The sequence below is a fragment of the Rhyacophila brunnea genome, unplaced genomic scaffold (genome assembly GCF_057557595.1).
Source record: "Rhyacophila brunnea isolate RB1 unplaced genomic scaffold, BYU_Rbru_1.0 scaffold_24, whole genome shotgun sequence".
Taxonomy (NCBI): domain Eukaryota; kingdom Metazoa; phylum Arthropoda; class Insecta; order Trichoptera; family Rhyacophilidae; genus Rhyacophila; species Rhyacophila brunnea.
The window spans coordinates 22538598-22562692 of record NW_028232904.1 but is presented as its reverse complement, the minus strand read 5'-3'; the positions used below and the strand labels follow the sequence as shown (position 1 = coordinate 22562692).

General features: G+C 33.1%; 1 protein-coding gene and 1 pseudogene across 1 annotated transcript; one reads left to right on the top strand and one right to left on the bottom strand.

The window, feature by feature from the left end:
- Positions 1-2935: 2935 nt before the first annotated feature.
- Positions 2936-8477, bottom strand: LOC147069217 (larval serum protein 1 alpha chain-like; annotated as a pseudogene).
- Positions 8478-9223: 746 nt separating this feature from the next.
- On the top strand, positions 9224-13336 carry LOC147069216 (basic juvenile hormone-suppressible protein 2-like). The gene is given in 7 exon segments (XM_085951631.1): positions 9224-9232; positions 9620-10456; positions 11175-11240; positions 11242-11333; positions 12413-12575; positions 12577-12987; positions 12989-13336. Coding segments are annotated over 7 exon segments (1926 nt in total).
- The last annotated feature ends 10759 nt before the right edge of the window (positions 13337-24095 follow it).

The following is a 24095-nucleotide window of genomic DNA, read 5'->3' as shown; positions in this document are numbered from 1 at the left end:
CTGTCTGGCGTTTTATTCCGAAATCATGGGTTGTTTAGTGAGCGTTTACATCCGCAAAGGCACATTTATTCAAAATAATTATTAATAAGAAGATAATTTATTGGGATTCAATTACCTATAAATATTAATTGTTATTAAAAATATAAAATAATTTATCTCGCGATTTTTATTTATACCAACGTCTGTGTTTTAAATATATAAGTATTTTAAAATGTCTAGTTTTACGGGCTCATTTATAAATTGTTATGGAACATATTGTACACAACAACGGATATTTTCAAAGATGATAGGTAATATATTTTGAGCGTATGTTACGTTTATAAATGTTTAGGAAAACACATAATTTAAAATAATTGCTTATTAAATTTATAAACTAATTATATCAAACTAATTGAATTGATTCATCGGTAGTAATATTGGGTTATCTTCTTATTTCCCGTAAATATATCTGACAAGCGTGGTTACTCTACAGCCTACCTCTTTCCAAATGTCACTCTTCGCCACTGCTTGACACATGTTTAAGTTTATCTCATATTCTTTGACACTCTAAATCGGTTGTATGGTACTCTACACTCGTTAGATATTTCAGTTCCCAATAATTCTGTGTTCTCTGTATTTAACAGAGTCCGAAACTGGTCTCGGCTCAATCCGCGAAAGAATGTCCCTGTCAGTAGGTAGGTAGATTGGAATCTAAATAATTTAAAACTGGTAGATGGACAGTGAGCATTTTAAAATGATTTCATCACATTAATACGATTTGTTGACTTCCTTTTAATTATATATTAATTATTGTAACGGTACTATATGAAACTAACGTGATTGGCAATAGTACTTTTAACTGTCAATAGTGATCGATAGTAATATATTATTATGTTAATGAAATCTAGAATTCGAAATATGCAATATAAAAAACAGAAGAAATGGTACAATTTTATACATAATACCGTGGCTTAAGCATCGGCCTATAACGTGGTGTGTCACAGGTTAGAAACCTCGGTCTAACAAGTACACAATTGTTTTTCAATTTGTGTATGTGTCAGAGTATGGACCTAATAGGTTGAGCAAGTGGCTGACATCCATTTCTCGTAAAACCAAAAAATCTGTTTATACAAACCTCTACTCCGTAGAGGCCCATCTGATCTTATTGGGATCGGACATGGTCGAATATAATATATAATAATAATTTTCTTAAATTATCTGTAACGCATAAGAGAAAACATGTGACAATGTACAAGGTTTGAGAATGTAAAGCTCTACATATTGGACATACATAACTTGAAAACACCTCAGATAATAATATAAACCTACTAAAAAAATCACATATATCGACAGTCAAAAATAAGCATTTCGTGTAGAACCTACTAGTTTAAATTATCTCAATTAAGTAGGAGGCTCGTAGCTTAATTGGTTAAAGCATATTGGCGCGATACCAGTGAATATACGGGTTCAAATCTCGTCGGACGTCGTATTTTTTTATTTTTTTTTATAGTAGGTATCTGAGGTGTTTTCATGTTATGTACCTATATTCAATGTGAAAATGTATAATAAAAGGTGAGACAGGGAGAAGACATAATAATTTGAAAAATCTAAGGAATCATTTATTTTAATTGGGTCGCAAAAGAAAACGATACTCTCATAATAGTTTGACAGAGGCTTACATTGCGGTAATAGCTATCGAGTTATTAGAGTAAGGATAAAATTATTAATGTGTTATCCAAGAGATTTAAGGGTAATTTTAATATTTATAGGGTGCTGTAACCTACTCACTATGGGTAAGGAAAAACCACCAGTGCGTTGTTTACATTGTAAGCGTGCACCAGTGGCGAAGGGTGAAGATAGGCTGTTAAGATCCGACATAAATAGTGGACATTAAATATTGTCAGTCATACGTATTTATTTTTATTGGACTAAGAATACAATTTACAGATGTGTAGGCTAATTAAAACAAAAACAATTAAACCCTACTTAAACCAAACCACAATAGTTTTGGTATGCTTTGGGCGATCCGACAAAATTGTAGACACACTTTCATGTATACTATTTTTTTTTCCGTAAAGAATACTCAATAGGTACACAAGTTGTTTGTTAGTTTTTTTAAATTCATAAAGCCCTGCTTACCAAACCATAATAGATAAAAATATTATTCTATCTATAAATCATTCAAAATTATAGTATACATTTAGATATTTTATAGGTAGACTACTATTTTACCACGTTTTTCTTAGCTCGTATTCTTGTTTGTCCGGTGGTTGTTCATCTAGTACAAATCTTGCGATCCATTTTTAACTAACTTCACAACTAGCTAGACATTTGACACTTTTAGAATATATCAGAACGCGATACCAATGCTTTTTTTAATACTATTAGCCATCTTTAAGTAGAATTGAATTCATTTTAAGTTAATTCTGTTTTGTATGAAAAGTTATTTTGGAAGAAATCCGTAATCCAATCAACTATTATTGGTTGCTAAGGGGGTGGTCCTAGCATCTAAATTATTTATATATACGTGCGTTACTATGTACATCAAAATGACATTTCAGTATTCTATATTTGTTTGTTTGTTGCAAAAAAGCAATACAATGATTTGTTGACAATTGCCTTATTTGTCCTAAATTATTAATACATATAATTGTCAAGTTTACATGATTCAGCAGAAAAATAATATAAAGTATTTAAAAAATTGTTTTTATCTTGTAATTATTTTTACTATGAGCTATTATGGCTTGGTTATCGCAGAGTTTAATTGAATTTTAAAAACTAACATCACCATCTGTGAATTTTAGTATTAGTTCAAAGATAAAAAATACGTATAACTGACAAAGTTTTATGTGCACTTTTTATGTCGGATCTTTACAACCTTCCTCCACCCTTCGCCACTGGTGTGCACTATATAAATATCATACAACTTCAATGTAATAGTGCAATATCTATATACTTAGTGTTTTTCGGTGTAATCTCCAGCAACGTTGTTTTTAGCAAAATCGTTGCTATGATAGATGGTGACGTCATTCATGTACATATTGGGGTAGAAGAACTGGCTATCAAACATATGATGATCCAGTGGAAAGCCGAAAGACTTATCCTCTAAGTAGCGAGCTCCGCTTCCGATGCCAGAAGCGTATTGGTACGAGAATCCGGTTCCATAAGGCACCTTAGCCTGTTGGAAAGGAGTGACGATGACGAATACTTGGAATTTCATGCCTCCAATCTTGCCTCTGGGTAAGAGAAGTCTGAGTGGTCGTCCACTGTGAGCTTCGGTTTGGTCAAGATGGAATTCTTTTTTTCCCAAAATCCCATTCATTACCTTCTCATAAAGAAAACGAGTATTGGTCTTATCAGAAATAGTATCAGAGAACTCAACATTCTTACGTGTGATGATGTTCTTTCCATACTTCAACTTGTAGACGAAGTGATCAAGTTCAAAGAAATTATTTTTGTTATCATACATGCAGAACTCGCGACCAAAGTGGTCATATTTTGGTCCCAAAAACATCCTGATGGACACGTCACTTTCTTTGTCTGAGGTGACATCAAAGTTAACCGAAAATGGTTTGTGGTTAAGACGATACTGGCGAGCGTAGAATACGTAGTTCTCTTTCTTGGTTTCGATTTTCTCCTTGTTCAGGATAGATCCTGTGGTGATGTCGAAATCGAATGGTTCCATGTAGGTGGTGAGAGGAGTAAAGGCAACCTTTTTCAACCTTAACACCTTCAAAGAAGAGTTCCTTCTTGGTGTAAGGTGGAAGTTTATTTTTGAAGTTGAAGAAGTATTTCATGAAACGAGTGTATAGCTGGTAGAAGATGGGATCACGCATGGTGGTCTGGAACTGCTCAATTGCTGATGGTGCATAGTCGTCCCTTTTGATAAATAAATAAATTTATTAGTATAGATGTACCATAATAAATCGCCAGGTGATCAAATTTAAAACTAAACTCATCACAGTATAAAAAGTATTGAAGTATATGTCAAATGTTAGCATAGGGTGCCCTCATTCAGCTGACAGCTTATACTGGTAGATCTGTACACATATTATTTTGTAAAGCTATCTTAATAACATGTTTTTATCCGAAACTAAAAACTTATAAATTACTGTGCTGTAACAATATCGTTAATAATATTACTGCCAAAAGTTGGGAAGTCTCAAAACTAAAATGTTACTGAGTAATAATTGCAATTTGAAGTTTGACACTAATTCTTTGTGCTTTATATGCATGTTTTATAATATATCGGATGACCTTGAAGTTTTTTTCCAGCATACATATTTATATATGGACATATAATTCGTTGTTGACTCTAAATACCTAAATTATCGACTTACCAACTTTTGGCAGCAACCCACGATATATGATAGGTATTGTAAACGCTTTGACAGAAACAAAATAAACCGTTCATAGTAGGCGGGCGTAGACGTCCTTTGGTCATGGTTTTAAAATAGATCGCATCAACACTTTTTTGTCCTATTACCAAATTTATATTAAGATGCGCAGATCCCATGATACAGGTTGCAAAACCCCGATTGGGAATCACTGCCCTATTGTTGGCCTTTACGAGATGAACGAAATAATTTTCACATCAAATCCAAACTACATAACGAATATCATTCACCAAGCAAGAGTGGTATAGTTTCTAATCCCGATATTCTGGAAAATTTGAATTTTTATGCACCCGTCAATTACATGCGTGGTCGCAGCATGACCTATTTTGGGTGAAAGCTGTTTCCTCATGTCAGGCTCACCAGGCACCAAAAGCGAGGGCTGTGCGGCTGATAAATGTACTACCTAAAGATGTAGACACTTTTAATGATGCATTATGTATTTGTTACCAAATTTTATTTTGTTGTTGAATTTGTTTTTATTTATTTTTTTTAATTATTGTTTTTTTATTTTATTTTATTTCATTTCTATAAATTAATTTTTTTCTCTACTAAGTTGATTTACCTGTACTTTTTATTCTAAATTTCATGTTATGAAGGTCTTGAATGAATAATTTGTTATGTGCTCAATGTGTATTTTTTAAATAAATAAATAAACAATGGATTGATTCAAATGAACAATGATACTTATTTCTATGTCTTACAAATATTACTTACTCTTTGAATGTATTGATTCCAGCTCCCAAAAGAAACTTGGACATGACGGAAAGGTAGTCGTAGAATTTAATGTCTCCCAAATCCTTTTTTTTCTTGTATGAAAAGACCTAATGTTTCAATGTCTTCGTGACTTTTTAGGTTCAGCTTGGTCCCATCATACTAAAAATAAAAACATTTATATTCACTTTAGTTGTATTCGTGAAAGGCAATATTTCTTCCTTGAATTTCTTTTTTAAATATTCTATTTTAAAAATTGTGGTGGCCGTAATTCTTACTTTCTACCTCCCTCAAAACCTAGTATTATTGACACAAGACCAAGTGACCAGCAGTCACGGGTCATTATAGACCGTGATGCAAATGACATTCAGTTACCTCAAGTAATAGGCAGCAAGCGGACGTGGGCAAGTTGTTAAACTTTACCGTCGTTCTAAAAATACACTGAATACCCAATTTTACCCATTTGGAAAACGCCATTTTAGAGCGTGTCATAAAGCTTAGGGATAGGTAAGGGGGCCCGCAAAAGATCCTGGCCTACGTATCCGAAAACTTGTACGCATGCATTTTACCGTATCACATCGTATAAATAGTACTGAGATAAAATTCATCTCTATATAAATACGGTTCTTGTCGGTTTAAACTTTACAGGAAGCCAGCAGCAAACAAATTTTGAAAATAGCCTATATACTGGATTATTTGTTAGGTTAGGTTAGGTTTTCATTATTGAATTTTCATGAATGTTGCCAAAATCAGCCATGAAAATCGAATTAATGGTCAAATTGAATCCAACAAAATGGAGACGGTATAGTATACGGTCATATCTTTCCAATAAGAAAGCTCACGGCAAACTCTGCCACGGTGAAATGTTTTACGTATAATTTACATGTAACCCCTGGTCTGGGGGTACGCTTCAGGATGTGGGAGCCATGATGCCCAGCTTAACATCTTGCTCCGTATTTAAATATATAATTTCCGAAATATTTGTGAAACTATTTTTAGAGTGCGCAATTAATTTTGAATACGAATGACAGCAATTAAATATTAATTTGTTTTGTAAATATGTCATTCAGTTTTTAATCTATGTAAAAATCGTAACGCTGGGCATTTAAGCATGTGTGTATTCTTTACTTTACCATATTATTTAATTAAAATAAACAATTTATATATAAAATAAAATTTGTTTTTTCAGAAAGTCGATGTCTTCGAAGACTTCATGAGATACTACAAGAAGGGTTTCTTCCCAAAATACAAAATCTTTACTCTAACTTACGATCAGTATAGAGATGAAGCCATCGCCCTTTTCCATGTATTTTACTATGCTAAGGACTTCGAAACTTTTTTCAAGACTGCTTGTTGGGCCCGTAAATACATGAATGAAGGTCTTTTCGTATATTCCTTTACCGTTGCCGTCATCCATCGTAGCGACTGTCAAGGAATCGTCCTTCCCGCTCCTTACGAAATCTACCCCTTCTATTTCGTCAGCGCTGATGTCATGGATAAAGTCAATTACGTCAAAACCCAAGGATACATTGTGGACAAGAAATTGGCTCAACAAGAAGGAATCTTTGAAACAGACAAACATGTATACACAATCCAGAATAACTTCAGCGTCGCGTACGATTATAATGATCCTGAAGAACAGTTGTCATACTTCACTAATGATATTGGTCTGAACACATACTACTACTATTTTCACATCGATTATCCATTCTGGATGGTAGGTCAAGACTTTGGCCTGAACAAGAATAGACGTGGAGAGCTGTACTTTTATGTTCACCAACAGTTGATGGCTCGTTACTATCTCGAGAGATTGTCCAACGGACTCGAAAAGATTCCAACATTTTCATGGTACTCGCCGATCAAGACTGGTTTTAATCCCTACATGAAATACCACAACGGACATGGTATGCCACGTCACTTTCTTTGTCTGAGGTGACATCAAAGTTAACCGAAAATGGTTTGTGGTTAAGACGATACTGGCGAGCGTAGAATACGTAGTTCTCTTTCTTGGTTTCGATTTTCTCCTTATTCAGGATAGATCCTGTGGTGATGTCGATATCGAATGGTTCCATGTAGGTGGTGAGAGGAGTAGAGGCAACCTTTTTCAACCTTTACACCTTCAAAGAAGAGTTCCTTCTTGGTGTAAGGTGGAAGTTTATTTTTGAAGTTGAAGAAGTATTTCATGAAACGAGTGTATAGCTGGTAGAACATGGGATCGCGCATGGTGGTCTGGAACTGCTCAATTGCTGATGGTGCATAGTCGTCCCTTTTGATAAATAAATAAATTTATTAGTATAGATGTACCATAATAAATCGCCAGGTGATCAAATTTAAAACTAAACTCATCACAGTATAAAAAGTATTGAAGTATATGTCAAATGTTAGCATAGGGTGCCCTCATTCAGCTGACAGCTTATACTGGTAGGTCTGTACACATATTATTTTGTAAAGCTATCTTAATAACATGTTTTTATCCGAAACTAAAAACTTATAAATTACTGTGCTGTAACAATATCGTTAATAATATTACTGCCAAAAGTTGGGAAGTCTCAAAACTAAAATGTTACTGAGTAATAATTGCAATTTGAAGTTTGACACTAATTCTTTAACTTCTTAAACGCTTTGACAGAAACAAAATAAACCGTTCATAGTAGGCGGGCGTAGACGTCCTTTGGTCATGGTTTTAAAATAGATCGCATCAACACTTTTTTGTCCTATTACCAAATTTATATTAAGATGCGCAGATCCCATGATACAGGTTGCAAAACCCCGATTGGGAATCACTGCCCTATTGTTGGCCTTTACGAGATGAACGAAATAATTTTCACATCAAATCCAAACTACATAACGAATATCATTCACCAAGCAAGAGTGGTATAGTTTCTAATCCCGATATTCTGGAAAATTTGAATTTTTATGCACCCGTCAATTACATGCGTGGTCGCAGCATGACCTATTTTGGGTGAAAGCTGTTTCCTCATGTCAGGCTCACCAGGCACCAAAAGCGAGGGCTGTGCGGCTGATAAATGTACTACCTAAAGATGTAGACACTTTTAATGATGCATTATGTATTTGTTACCAAATTTTATTTTGTTGTTGAATTTGTTTTTATTTATTTTTTTTAATTATTGTTTTTTTATTTTATTTTATTTCATTTCTATAAATTAATTTTTTTCTCTACTAAGTTGATTTACCTGTACTTTTTATTCTAAATTTCATGTTATGAAGGTCTTGAATTAATAATTTGTTATGTGCTCAATGTGTATTTTTTAAATAAATAAATAAACAATGGATTGATTCAAATGAACAATGATACTTATTTCTATGTCTTACAAATATTACTTACTCTTTGAATGTATTGATTCCAGCTCCCAAAAGAAACTTGGACATGACGGAAAGGTAGTCGTAGAATTTAATGTCTCCCAAATCCTTTTTTTTCTTGTATGAAAAGACCTAATGTTTCAATGTCTTCGTGACTTTTTAGGTTCAGCTTGGTCCCATCATACTAAAAATAAAAACATTTATATTCACTTTAGTTGTATTCGTGAAAGGCAATATTTCTTCCTTGAATTTCTTTTTTAAATATTCTGTTTTAAAAATTGTGGTGGCCGTAATTCTTACTTTCTACCTCCCTCAAAACCTAGTATTATTGACACAAGACCAAGTGACCAGCAGTCACGGGTCATTATAGACCGTGATGCAAATGACATTCAGTTACCTCAAGTAATAGGCAGCAAGCGGACGTGGGCAAGTTGTTAAACTTTACCGTCGTTCTAAAAATACACTGAATACCCAATTTTACCCATTTGGAAAACGCCATTTTAGAGCGTGTCATAAAGCTTAGGGATAGGTAAGGGGGCCCGCAAAAGATCCTGGCCTACGTATCCGAAAACTTGTACGCATGCATTTTACCGTATCACATCGTATAAATAGTACTGAGATAAAATTCATCTCTATATAAATACGGTTCTTGTCGGTTTAAACTTTACAGGAAGCCAGCAGCAAACAAATTTTGAAAATAGCCTATATACTGGATTATTTGTTAGGTTAGGTTAGGTTTTCATTATTGAATTTTCATGAATGTTGCCAAAATCAGCCATGAAAATCGAATTAATGGTCAAATTGAATCCAACAAAATGGAGACGGTATAGTATACGGTCATATCTTTCCAATAAGAAAGCTCACGGCGAACTCTGCCACGGTGAAATGTTTTACGTATAATTTACATGTAACCCCTGGTCTGGGGGTACGCTTCAGGATGTGGGAGCCATGATGCCCAGCTTAACATCTTGCTCCGTATTTAAATATATAATTTCCGAAATATTTGTGAAACTATTTTTAGAGTGCGCAATTAATTTTGAATACGAATGACAGCAATTAAATATTAATTTGTTTTGTAAATATGTCATTCAGTTTTTAATCTATGTAAAAATCGTAACGCTGGGCATTTAAGCATGTGTGTATTCTTTACTTTACCATATTATTTAATTAAAATAAACAATTTATATATAAAATAAAATTTGTTTTTTCAGAAAGTCGATGTCTTCGAAGACTTCATGAGATACTACAAGAAGGGTTTCTTCCCAAAATACAAAATCTTTACTCTAACTTACGATCAGTATAGAGATGAAGCCATCGCCCTTTTCCATGTATTTTACTATGCTAAGGACTTCGAAACTTTTTTCAAGACTGCTTGTTGGGCCCGTAAATACATGAATGAAGGTCTTTTCGTATATTCCTTTACCGATGCCGTCATCCACCGTAGCGACTGTCAAGGAATCGTCCTTCCCGCTCCTTACGAAATCTACCCCTTCTATTTCGTCAGCGCTGACGTCATGGATAAAGTCAATTACGTCAAAACCCAAGGATACATTGTGGACAAGAAATTGGCTCAACAAGAAGGAATCTTTGAAACAGACAAACATGTATACACAATCCAGAATAACTTCAGCGTCGCGTACGATTATAATGATCCTGAAGAACAGTTGTCATACTTCACTAATGATATTGGTCTGAACACATACTACTACTATTTTCACATCGATTATCCATTCTGGATGGTAGGTCAAGACTTTGGCCTAAACAAGAATAGACGTGGAGAGCTGTACTTTTATGTTCACCAACAGTTGATGGCTCGTTACTATCTCGAGAGATTGTCCAACGGACTCGGAAAGATTCCAACATTTTCATGGTACTCGCCGATCAAGACTGGTTTTAATCCCTACATGAAATACCACAACGGACATGGTATGCCAATGAGAACTCAAAACTATGACCTGGATAACGAATATAACGTTGTCTATCGGCAAGAAGTTGATGATTATGAAAGACGCATTCGTGCCGCTATAAACCTTGGATTCATCACTTTGGTAAATATTGGTGGTGCTTTTTGCAAGTGGACTGTAATTTTAAGGACGATGAGGATTCCGGATCTAGGGGTGGGGGTGATTCAACAAGATGTCAGACACTAAACTTTTTTTGATGTTGATGATGGCTCTGTGGTCTGGTTGCACCGTCACTCGCGCGGTATTGTTTGTTTGGGTAATCCGGTGCGCGGCACTTGACGGTACACTGTTTATGGATGATATGTGAAGTTGATGAATGATGAGAGCCGGTATCACGGTTTGGTAGGTATTCAGAAGAATCGCTTGTACGACGGTTACACTATATCGAGCTGACCCAGCGGGGTCCACGTACTACTTCTGAATCAGTCTTTATAATAATACTGTGTGGCAACATGCACCAGTGGTATTTTTGAGCTGATCCACGCGCGACGGCGGTTTTGAATTCACTATTTTTGAGTCACGCTGTAGGTAAGAAACGACGGTAAAGTTTAACAACTTGCCCACGTCCGCTTGCTGCCTATTACTTGAAGTAACTGAATGTCATTTGCATCACGGTCTATAATGACCCGTGACTGCTGGTCACTTGGTCTTGTGTCAATAATACTAGGTTTTGAGGGAGGTAGAAAGTAAGAATTACGGCCACCACAATTTTTAAAACAGAATATTTAAAAAAGAAATTCAAGGAAGAAATATTGCCTTTCACGAATACAACTAAAGTGAATATAAATGTTTTTATTTTTAGTATGATGGGACCAAGCTGAACCTAAAAAGTCACGAAGACATTGAAACATTAGGTCTTTTCATACAAGAAAAAAAAGGATTTGGGAGACATTAAATTCTACGACTACCTTTCCGTCATGTCCAAGTTTCTTTTGGGAGCTGGAATCAATACATTCAAAGAGTAAGTAATATTTGTAAGACATAGAAATAAGTATCATTGTTCATTTGAATCAATCCATTGTTTATTTATTTATTTAAAAAATACACATTGAGCACATAACAAATTATTAATTCAAGACCTTCATAACATGAAATTTAGAATAAAAAGTACAGGTAAATCAACTTAGTAGAGAAAAAAATTAATTTATAGAAATGAAATAAAATAAAATAAAAAAACAATAATTAAAAAAAAAAAAAAAAACAAATTCAACAACAAAATAAAATTTGGTAACAAATACATAATGCATCATTAAAAGTGTCTACATCTTTAGGTAGTACATTTATCAGCCGCACAGCCCTCGCTTTTGGTGCCTGGTGAGCCTGACATGAGGAAACAGCTTTCACCCAAAATAGGTCATGCTGCGACCACGCATGTAATTGACGGGTGCATAAAAATTCAAATTTTCCAGAATATCGGGATTAGAAACTATACCACTCTTGCTTGGTGAATGATATGCGTTATGTAGTTTGGATTTGATGTGAAAATTATTTCGTTCATCTCGTAAAGGCCAACAATAGGGCAGTGATTCCCAATCGGGGTTTTGCAACCTGTATCATGGGATCTGCGCATCTTAATATAAATTTGGTAATAGGACAAAAAAGTGTTGATGCGATCTATTTTAAAACCATGACCAAAGGACGTCTACGCCCGCCTACTATGAACGGTTTATTTTGTTTCTGTCAAAGCGTTTAAGAAGTTAAAGAATTAGTGTCAAACTTCAAATTGCAATTATTACTCAGTAACATTTTAGTTTTGAGACTTCCCAACTTTTGGCAGTAATATTATTAACGATATTGTTACAGCACAGTAATTTATAAGTTTTTAGTTTCGGATAAAAACATGTTATTAAGATAGCTTTACAAAATAATATGTGTACAGACCTACCAGTATAAGCTGTCAGCTGAATGAGGGCACCCTATGCTAACATTTGACATATACTTCAATACTTTTTATACTGTGATGAGTTTAGTTTTAAATTTGATCACCTGGCGATTTATTATGGTACATCTATACTAATAAATTTATTTATTTATCAAAAGGGACGACTATGCACCATCAGCAATTGAGCAGTTCCAGACCACCATGCGCGATCCCATGTTCTACCAGCTATACACTCGTTTCATGAAATACTTCTTCAACTTCAAAAATAAACTTCCACCTTACACCAAGAAGGAACTCTTCTTTGAAGGTGTAAAGGTTGAAAAAGGTTGCCTTTACTCCTCTCACCACCTACATGGAACCATTCGATATCGACATCACCACAGGATCTATCCTGAATAAGGAGAAAATCGAAACCAAGAAAGAGAACTACGTATTCTACGCTCGCCAGTATCGTCTTAACCACAAACCATTTTCGGTTAACTTTGATGTCACCTCAGACAAAGAAAGTGACGTGTCCATCAGGATGTTTTTGGGACCAAAATATGACCACTTTGGCCGCGAGTTCTGCATGTATGATAACAAAAATAATTTCTTTGAACTTGATCACTTCGTCTACAAGTTGAAGTATGGAAAGAACATCATCACACGTAAGAATGTTGAGTTCTCTGATACTATTTCTGATAAGACCAATACTCGTTTTCTTTATGAGAAGGTAATGAATGGGATTTTGGGAAAAAAGAGAATTCCATCTTGACCAAACCGAAGCTCACAGTGGACGACCACTCAGACTTCTCTTACCCAGAGGCAAGATTGGAGGCATGAAATTCCAAGTATTCGTCATCGTCACTCCTTTCCAACAGGCTAAGGTGCCTTATGGAACCGGATTCTCGTACCAATACGCTTCTGGCATCGGAAGCGGAGCTCGCTACTTAGAGGATAAGTCTTTCGGCTTTCCACTGGATCGTCATATGTTTGATAGCCAGTTCTTCTACCCTAATATGTACATGAATGACGTCACCATCTATCATAGCAACGATTTTGCTAAAAACAACGTTGCTGGAGATTACACCGAAAAACACTAAGTATATAGATATTGCACTATTACATTGAAGTTGTATGATATTTATATAGTGCACACCAGTGGCGAAGGGTGGAGGAAGGCTGTAAAGATCCGACATAAAAAGTGCACATAAAACTTTGTCAGTTATACGTATTTTTTTTCATTGAACTAATACTAAAATTCACAGATGGTGATGTTAGTTTTTAAAATTCAATTAAACTCTGCGATAACCAAGCCATAATAGCTCATAGTAAAAATAATTAAAAGATAAAAACAATTTTTTAAATGCTTTATATAATTTTTCTGCTGAATCATGTAAACTTGACAATTATATGTATTAATAATTTAGGACAAATAAGGCAATTGACAACAAATCATTGTATTGCTATTTTGCAACAAACAAACAAATATAGAATACTGAAATGTCATTTTGATTTACATAGTAACGCACGTATATATAAATAATTTAGATGCTAGGACCACCCCCTTAGCAACCAATAATAGTTGATTAGATTACGGATTTCTTCCAAAATAACTTTTCATACAAAACAGAATTAACCTTTCCCTTACCATGATAAAAAAATTACGCCCGTTCCCATGCCGTCCACTCAGTGTCCCGATAGAAATTTGGCATTTTAAGGCATTTTAAAAGCTAATTGATTGCTTCAAAAGGTAAAGTATGTTTTTAAATACTGTTTAGTCATCGTTTAACATTTTATTCTGTGTATATTACATGCAATTATCTTATAATCGTGTATAATATCGGACATCGATAAAAGTACGTCATATCTAAGCCACGGCGTGTCTCGGTCTGTTTTAAATGGAACAACCAACATACGCTGCCATTTCACGGAGAGTGGGGGTGGCTAATTCATCCGAAGCGAACGAAGGATGTTATTAGGTAGGATAACATCTGTGTGGACTTGCGTTATCACGTTCACCACATAAAATAATAGTTATAATTTTGCAATATCGATTCCCTATATAATTTTAAAACACTGTGATCTTATTGTATCATGTTATTAAGTATTTTTAAAAATCGTATTTTAAAACACATTAAAATAATATACTTACATAAGAACAATTAATCAAGAAAAATACTCCGATTGATCGTATAGTTTCCACTAAATATATTTTAATATCATGTTTCTTATGCTGAAATAATACACATTAATAAATATAAATAACTACGCTACTTGAACTTATACGCACGTATTAAGTCTATACCTCTAAGACTTTAGATATATCTTACCTACTTTTAGATAATTTCTCTAGTATATAAAAAAAATACTTATAATTTTGCAATATCGATTCCCTGATTATAATCTATAATATAAAAATGAATATTTGTTAGTTTGTTTGTTCGTTTTTTTATGCGCTGCCATACCGTTCATCCGATTGCGATAAAACTTTGTCAACTTATTGCTTGCACTTGCGCGCAGATTATAGACTATATCTTATACATACAAATGAAAGTCTGTCTGACATATGCGTTCCTATACCATTCATCCGATTGCGACGAAATTTTGGTGAATTGATGTGTGCACTACGGGTGCGAGTCATAGACGCTAAATGTAAAAGCAGCTGAAATGGTGGATTGCTTTGAGAGAAAGATCCTTAGGCGGATATACGGACCCATGAATGATGATGGGGAGTGGAGAATTAGGTACAACACGGAACTATACCGCTTATACCAAGATTCAAAACTCTCCAACTTCATAAAACTCCAGAGGCTAAACTGGGCAGGCCATGTCCAGCGCATGCCTGAGTCACGGATACCGAAGAAGATCCTCGAAGGAAACCCAGGAGGAAAAAGGCCAGTGGGAAAGCCACGCACACGATGGCGTGATAATGTTACAAAAGATGCCAACCAGATACTAAAAATCAGGAACTGGAAAAGACGTGCGGAGGACCGTTCCGGCTGGAGGATAGCGGTGGAGGAGGCCAGGGCTCGACTTGAGCTGTAGCGTCATCGAAGAAGAAGAAGATGTGTGCACACCCACAAAGGTTTCTGAATTAGAAAAACTATCTTCTTCTTCTTCATTATATCTTCTTTTATTCATATGGTTCCTATACCATTCATCGGATTGCGATGAAACCTTCGCCAGTTGTTGTGGCAACACCCGCAAAGGTTTCTGAATCAGTACAACCATCTTCTTCTTCTTCGTCGTCTTCATTCTATATTCTTTTATTCTTATGATTCCTATACCATTCGTCCGATTGCAATGAAACTTGCGTCAGTTGTTGTGCCGACACCTGCGAATGTTTCTGAATTAGTACAACAATTTTCTTCAACCTTTTTTTCTATTCTATCTTCTTCTATTCGTATGCGTTCTTATACCATTCATCCGATTGCGATGAAATTTTGATCAGTTGTTGTGCGCATGCCCGCGAAGATTACTGAATTAGAAAAACCATCTTCTTCGTTATATCTTCTTTTATTCGCATGGTTCCCATACCATTCATCGGATTGCGATGAAACCTTCGTCAGTTGTTGTGGTAACACCTGCAAAGGTTTATGATTTAGTACAACTATTTTCTTCCTCTTCTATTCATATGCGTTCTTATACCATTCATCCGAATGCGATGAAATTTTGATCAGTTGTTGTGCGCATGCCCGCGAAGATCTCTGAACTAGAAAAATCATCTTCTTCTTCTTCATCATATCTTCTTTTATTCATATGGTTCCTATACCATTCATCCGATTGCGATAAAACCTTCGTTAGTTGTTGTGTTAACACCTGAAAAGGTTTCTTAATTAGAACAACCATTTTCTTTTTCTTCTTCATTCTATCTTCATTTATTTTATATAGTTCCTATACCATTCATCCGATTGCGATTAAATTTTGGTGAGTTGTTGTGTGCACACCCGCAAAGGTTTCTGAATTAGAAAAACTATCTCTTCTTCTTCATTATATCTTCTTTTATTCATATGGTTCCTATACCATTCATCGGATTGCGATGAAACCTTCGTCAGTTGTTGTGCTAACACACGCAAAGGTTTCTGAATTAGTACAACCATCTTCTTCTTCTTCATCGTCTTTATTCTATATCCTTTTATTCGTATGATTCCTATACCATTCGTCCGATTGGAATGAAACTTTCGTCAATTGTTGTGCCCACACCTACAAAGGTTTCTGAATTAGTACAACAATATTTTTCTTCTTCTTCTATTCGTATGCGTACCTATTCCATTCATCCGATTTTAATAAAACTTTCGTCAGTAATTGTGCCAACACCCGCGAAGGTTTCTAAATTAGTACAATTATCTTCTTCTTCTTCTTCTTCTATTCGTATGCGTTCTTATAACATTCATCAGATTGCGATGAAATTTTTCTCAGTTGTTGTTCGCACACCTGGGATGGTTAGTATTATATAAAATACAAAGTTTGTTGTTTGTTTGTTCCATCCAATTTTGAATTTTTTACTACATATTAATACTATTAATAACGTTTGCATATTTTGGATTCGATTTTAATTTACAGTTCTTTTGTTTGACCTTTACTCCTATTAGAATTACTTTCATATTGTATTACACAGATATTTTAATATTAAAAAGATAATTTCATTATTATTTTTTAAATATCTAAGGTAAATGTATCCACTAAGCGACCCTGTGCGAAGCCGGGTATCTCACCTATAATATAATTTCAAAACACGTTAAATATTTATATAAGAATAATTAAAAACAAAAATAATTCAATCTTATAGTTTCCACTAAAATTATTTAATGTTATGTTTATTATGCTGAAATAATTACACATAATAAAAATTAAATCACTACGCTATGTGTACCTATACGCATGTAGTAAGTCTATAATATACCCACCTTTCGAGAATTTCATAACAAGAGGTTTTCTAGTCTATGTTAAAATAAATATATTGTATCTCCATAAAAATGTACTTTCATACATATTATATATTGCCAAACTGGTAGGTGCGCAGTGTTGCGAAGGTAGGCACGAAAAGTTTTACACAAATAAAGCCACGTCATGATTGCAGTTTGCAAATAAAGTTTATAAAACAGCCGTTAGTTATAAACTACATAAAAACAGTCCTAAAAAACGTTGTTTGTTAAACTGTCTGAAGATAATATGTAGACTAATTTTTTAATACCTCACTTCTATACTATTGTTGAGTGTGCTGGCTATCTCGTGAAAAAATGATATACAAGGATCAAATCATAATATTGAAATTTGAGGCAAATTTGTTAACGAATGATAACTGTTGTTAAATTTGTCTATTTAGTTAAAATTAAAAAAAAGTGAATAAATCAATGCAAGGACCACTAATGCATTGACTGATTTAAAAAGACAAAGTGAAGGCATACATAAAAAATTGGAGCTTTGGAAATCAAAATTTAAAAAAAAAATCGTCATGTTTCCACTTTTAAATGATTTTGCGCCAGATATATTGAAGCAAACAAAAATCTATTTACTGAGCGTTATGATAGTTTGCTAATGCACTTTCCCCATTATTTATTTCACAAATTTACTCTAATAGTAAAAAAATCATTTGATTTCAAAACTATGATATATTAAATATGTAGGTAGTTGTACGTTTGATGTGATACCTATATCATGAGTGATATATGTAATGATAACTCCCGTGTATGTGTATAATTTAGGAAACACTACATTATAGTACCACACTGCCCTTAACCTCAGAGATAGGTAGGTGGGCCCGACAAATATCCTGGCCTAGGGGCTCGCTTTTCGCAAAATCTTTTTTAAACATCCATCGCATGAAAAATAAATTAATTTAAATAAGTATAAGTAGTAATATAAGTAGTAAAACCTTGTTTATTATTTATATATTTAAGTTTTCTTTATTTTTGTATTAGTGCCTACATTTTTGACTATTTAAAAAGGTGTCTGAATTATTTAATGAAATAAAGGGGGGAGGCGCCAAGTTTCATTTTTTTTTTAAAAGGAGGCGTAATAACATTAAGTTTGGAAATCACTGATGTATTTGATAGGAACCGTAATTTAATACTTGTGTATTTTTGTAGATACTAAACATTATACTTACCTACATATAATAAAACAATCATTAGATTTACTTAGGTGGAAGATAACGGTGTGAAAGACCCCTTACTTCAAAAATTGTACTGAATTCCACACCACCGTGGAGGTACAGTTAAATTGCGGGTTTTTTTAAATCTGTGGTTTTCCCATTACGACTATTTCATTGTACTACGTTTTAACTTAATTTTCTAAGCATAACATATTATACAAACTACAAATGAATATATCTACATAATATTATCTAATTAAAATTTAAATGGTGACTCATAACTTTATATTATAATATAAAACAATCGAAATAATAAAACTACCTACTATTATATTTCTAAGAAAAATACTCACTTTCTGAAATGCAAAATATTAAGAATAACATTACCTACATAATATATACAAAATACATAAAAACATTTTATACATGTGATAGAGGTATTTTTTGCAATTTACATTAAATTTAGTCAATACCATTATGTACGGACTATGTCCAAAATGGTATACCAACATAAAATGAATTGATTTTACAGACATGGGGTGCAGAGAAATAATATTATATTATGTTTATACCTACATCAGATTGAGTATGATAACATTTTTATAATAAAATAATATTATTTGGTACTTATGACATTAAAAGCAAAATTAATAATTAGTAGGTAATCTTAAATGTATTAGTCCTACCTAAATAAATTCACTGATTTCAGGGACATAATAACATGGAGTTAATGTTATAGTATAATAACTACATGTAAATGCAACAGTTTCAATATAATTAATTATTTAGACATGTACCTACTCACTAATATTATTTTTTTTAAATAAAAAAGATAAAAATAAATATCAGTAAGCACTTATTCATTAGACGTAACCAACTGAAAGAAAGCATAGTGGTTCGTACCACGAGAATGTCGTGTATACTATACTATTGAAAATACTAAAAATACTTTCTGCGACTATTGTATACCTACATACTTCATAAACAAAAGAATATCTAGTTGTATTTGAAATGCATGTCCTGACTAAATAATATTCTTTTCGGGCATAAGTTATTATTAGTAATTTATAACTACAATATAATTTATTATAGAGGTAGAATATGCAAGTACTCATATGCACAAAGGAAAACCGACCGCTTGCTGTGCGTTTTTGTGCAGGTCACTCGAGGTAGGTATATTTTCAAATGCACATGTTCCACAAACTGATGTAAACTTTACAGACCTTGTAATAAGGGTTGGTATTCTTCTAAATCTGGGTAAAAAGGTTTTTATGACATGCCCGAGATACCGGGAATTTAAGGAAAGTGTTTAGGAATAAACGTCATATGAAGCAAAGTTAACATGATAAAATAAACACTAATAACATTACATTAAGGGTTAGTTTGGCATTTATCGTCAGATGCACGGAACATTTTAAATTTCAAGGTTCGTTATATTATGGGAGGATTTATACGAGCCATCAGTCATATAATTAAATTGAACAAACACATAAATTGGTCTCGCTGTTCTAACAAATAACATTTTATAATAGTGTCTCACTTTACAAAATTATTATGTGGGTTTCTCTAACGTATATCTTTTTACATAGCCCTATCACTGTCTTATCAAAATATCGATCAGACTTTGGAAAATGATTAATTTTATATAGAAAACATTCAATTAAACTATTTGTGCATTTTTATTTTTACGCATAAGCATTTTATCTACAAATAGCTAAAAGTAGATTTTTTTGTATATAATAATAAATGGGGTATCCATGATTTAAGGGCCTAAATAAAGTGCGAGTTCTTCATGGCAACGGGAGTGTTAACTGAAAATGAATTCAATTCTACTTAAAGATGGCTAATAGTATTAAAAAAAGCATTGGTATCGCGTTCTGATATATTCTAAAAGTGTCAAATGTCTAGCTAGTTGTGAAGTTAGTTAAAAATGGATCGCAAGATTTGTGCTAGATGAACAACCACCGGACAAACAAGAATACGAGCTAAGAAAAACGTGGTAAAATAGTAGTCTACCTATAAAATATCTAAATTTATACTATAATTTTGAATGATTTATAGATAGAATAATATTTTTATCTATTATGGTTTGGTAAGCAGGGCTTTATGAATTTAAAAAAACTAACAAACAACTTGTGTACCTACTGAGTATTCTTTACGGAAAAAAAAAATAGTTTGCATGAAAGAGTGTCGACAATTTTGTCGGATCGCCCAAAGCATACCAAAACTATTGTGGTTTGGTTAAAGTAGGGTTTAATTGTTTTTGTTTTAATTAGCCTACACATCTGTAAATTGTATTCTTAGTCCAATAAAAATAAATACGTATGACTGACAATATTTAATGTCCACTATTTATGTCGGATCTTAACAGCCTATCTTCACCCTTCGCCACTGGTGCACACTTACAATGTAAACAACGCACTGGTGGTTTTTCCTTACCCATAGTGCTTATATTTCAGAAGGTTACAGCACCCTATCAATATTAAAATTACCCTTAAATATCTTGGATAACACATTAATAATTTTATCCTTACTCTAATAACTCGATAGCTATTACCGCAATGTAAGCCTCTGTCAAACTATTATGAGAGTATCGTTTTCTTTTGCGACCCAATTAAAATAAATGATTCCTTAGATTTTTCAAATTATTATGTCTTCTCCCTGTCTCACCTTTTATTATACATTTTCACATTGAATATAGGTACATAACATGAACATAACCTACTAAAAAAAAAAAAAAAATACGACGTCCGACGAGATTTGAACCCGTATATTCACTGGTATTGCGCCAATATGCTTTAACCAATTAAGCTACGAGCCTCCTACTTAATTACGATAATTTAAACTAGTAGGTTCTACACGAAATGCTTATTTTTGACTGTCGATATATGTGATTTTTTTAGTAGGTTTATATTATTATCTGAGGTGTTTTCAAGTTATGTATGTCCAATATGTAGAGCTTTACATTCTCAAACCTTGTACATTGTCACATGTTTTCTCTTATGCGTTACAGATAATTTAAGAAAATTATTATTATATATTATATTCGACCATGTCCGATCCCAATAAGATCAGATGGGCCTCTACGGAGTAGAGGTTTGTATAAACAGATTTTTTGGTTTTACGAGAAATGGATGTCAGCCACTTGCTCAACCTATTAGGTCCATACTCTGACACATACACAAATTGAAAAACAATTGTGTACTTGTTAGACCGAGGTTTCTAACCTGTGACACACCACGTTATAGGCCGAAGCTTAAGCCACGGGATTAGGTATAAAATTGTACCATTTCTTCTGTTTTTTATATTGCATATTTCGAATTCTAGATTTCATTAACATAATAATATATTACTATCGATCACTATTGACAGTTAAAAGTACTATTGCCAATCACGTTAGTTTCATATAGTACCGTTAACAATAATTAATATATAATTAAAAGGAAGTCAACAGATCGTATTAATGTGATGACATCATTTTAAAATGCTCACTGTCCATCTACCAGTTTTAAATTATTTAGATTCCAATCTACCTACCTACTGACAGGGACATTCTTTCGCGGATTGAGCCGAGACCAGTTTCTGACTCTGTTAAATACAGAGAACACAGAATTATTGGGAACTGAAATATCTAACGAGTGTAGAGTACCATACAACCGATTTAGAGTGTCAAAGAATATGAGATAAACTTAAACATGTGTCAAGCAGTGGCGAAGGGTGACATTTGGAAAGAGGTAGGCTGTAGAGTAACCACGCTTGTCAGATATATTAACGGGAAATAAGAAGATAACCCAATATTACTACCGATGAATCAATTCAATTAGTTTGATATAATTAGTTTATAAATTTAATAAGCAATTATTTTAAATTATGTGTATTCCTAAACATTTATAAACGTAACATACGCTCAAAATATATTACCTATCATCTTTGAAAATATCCGTTGTTGTGTACAATATGTTCCATAACAATTTATAAATGAACCCGTAAAACTAGACATTTTAAAATACTTATATATTTAAAACACAGACGTTGGTATAAATAAAAATCGCGAGATAAATTATTTTATATTTTTAATAACAATTAATATTTATAGGTAATTGAATCCCAATAAATTATCTTCTTATTAATAATTATTTTGAATAAATGTGCCTTTGCGGATGTAAACGCTCACTAAACAACCTATGATTTCGGAATAAAACGCCAGACAGTGACTGGCGTCAGTGGCGTCACGTGACTAAAACGCATACAAACCACATATTAAATTCCCATTGAATATTTCATAATATAGTTGAATCCAGACGGTGCAAGTTATCGTTATAAACCTTACTAAAATATAAAATAAAACTATGTACTTCTAAATTCTGACGATAGATGACTCTCAATTATCTTGGATTTCCAGTGTATTTATTTATTTTTCAAATTAAATTATTTAACTTGAAGATCTATTTTTATTAGAAGGTAGGCTTTAAATAATCACCTACTATGGAGCCTTCGCCACTGGTATCAAGAATACTCTTCTCATTCATTCTGATAACTGCTCTCGGTTTATGCACTGACGCTCATTCAATGAATACCATATATCACTGGCTATTAAATATTATTACCATCTGTCAATTCTTATGCGTTAATTCAGATATATTATTTGACTAATGCATAAATCGACTTGACTTAAATATTGTAAAATTATGAATTAATATTTCAAAAACTCATTTTCTAAAATATAATAATAATTATCCAATTCCACCAAAATTTTCATTGAATAATTTATTAAATAATAATGTCAATTATGTCTTATCTTCAATAAATAATTCTATTTGACAACGTTTTTAATAGCTCGTATTCTCGTTTGTCCGGTGGTTGTTTGTCCAGTACAAATCTCGCAATCAATTTTTAACAAACTTCCAGACTAGCTAGACATTTGAAACTTTCATAATATATCAGAACACTATGCCAATGCATTCTTTGAATACTTTTAGCCATCTTTAAGCAGAATTAAATTCAATTTCAGTTAATTCTGTTTTGTATGGAAAGTTATTTCAGAAAAATCCGTAAAAAGTAAAACACTATTATTGGTTGCTAAGGGGGTGGTCCTAGCAACTAAATTATTAATATATACGTGCGTTACTATGGAAATCAAAATGAAATGTCAAAATGACATTTCAGTATTCTATATTTTTGTTTGTTTGTTTGTTTTTTATTTACTTCACATCAAGTACAAGTTTGAGCATATTGAGCATAATAATTTAACAGAAAATTTAAAAACATTGTATTTAAAAATTTCTTTTTATCTTGTAATTATTATTTTATAAATTTACTAATAGTAAATTCGTGGGATTGCTGCTAAAAGTTGGAAGTTAAGTGTTTAGTTAAGTTCAGTGGTGAGTTAATGACGGATTATGTGTATATATATATATATGTGTGTATGCTAGGTAATAAATGCAAGGTCATCCGATATATAGAACATGCACATAAAGCGCAAAAAAAATAGCTTTATGCCTGATTTTAGAGGGCATTTCAAACATCAAATTACAATTACTCCATAGCATGGTTTCGAAACTTTTGGCAGTAAGCATTTGAAGAGGAGTGAACAGGTCCTGATTACCATTAAGCTAAGTATTTACAACGTTTACAACGTACAACGTTCGTACATTAAGCTAAGTTTTTTCAAAAAGTTTTCTTCTAATAGTTATATATTTCTCTGATATTTTTTTTAAATTATTTATGTTGAAGGTAAGTATCATGATTTATATGTGGTATCAGGA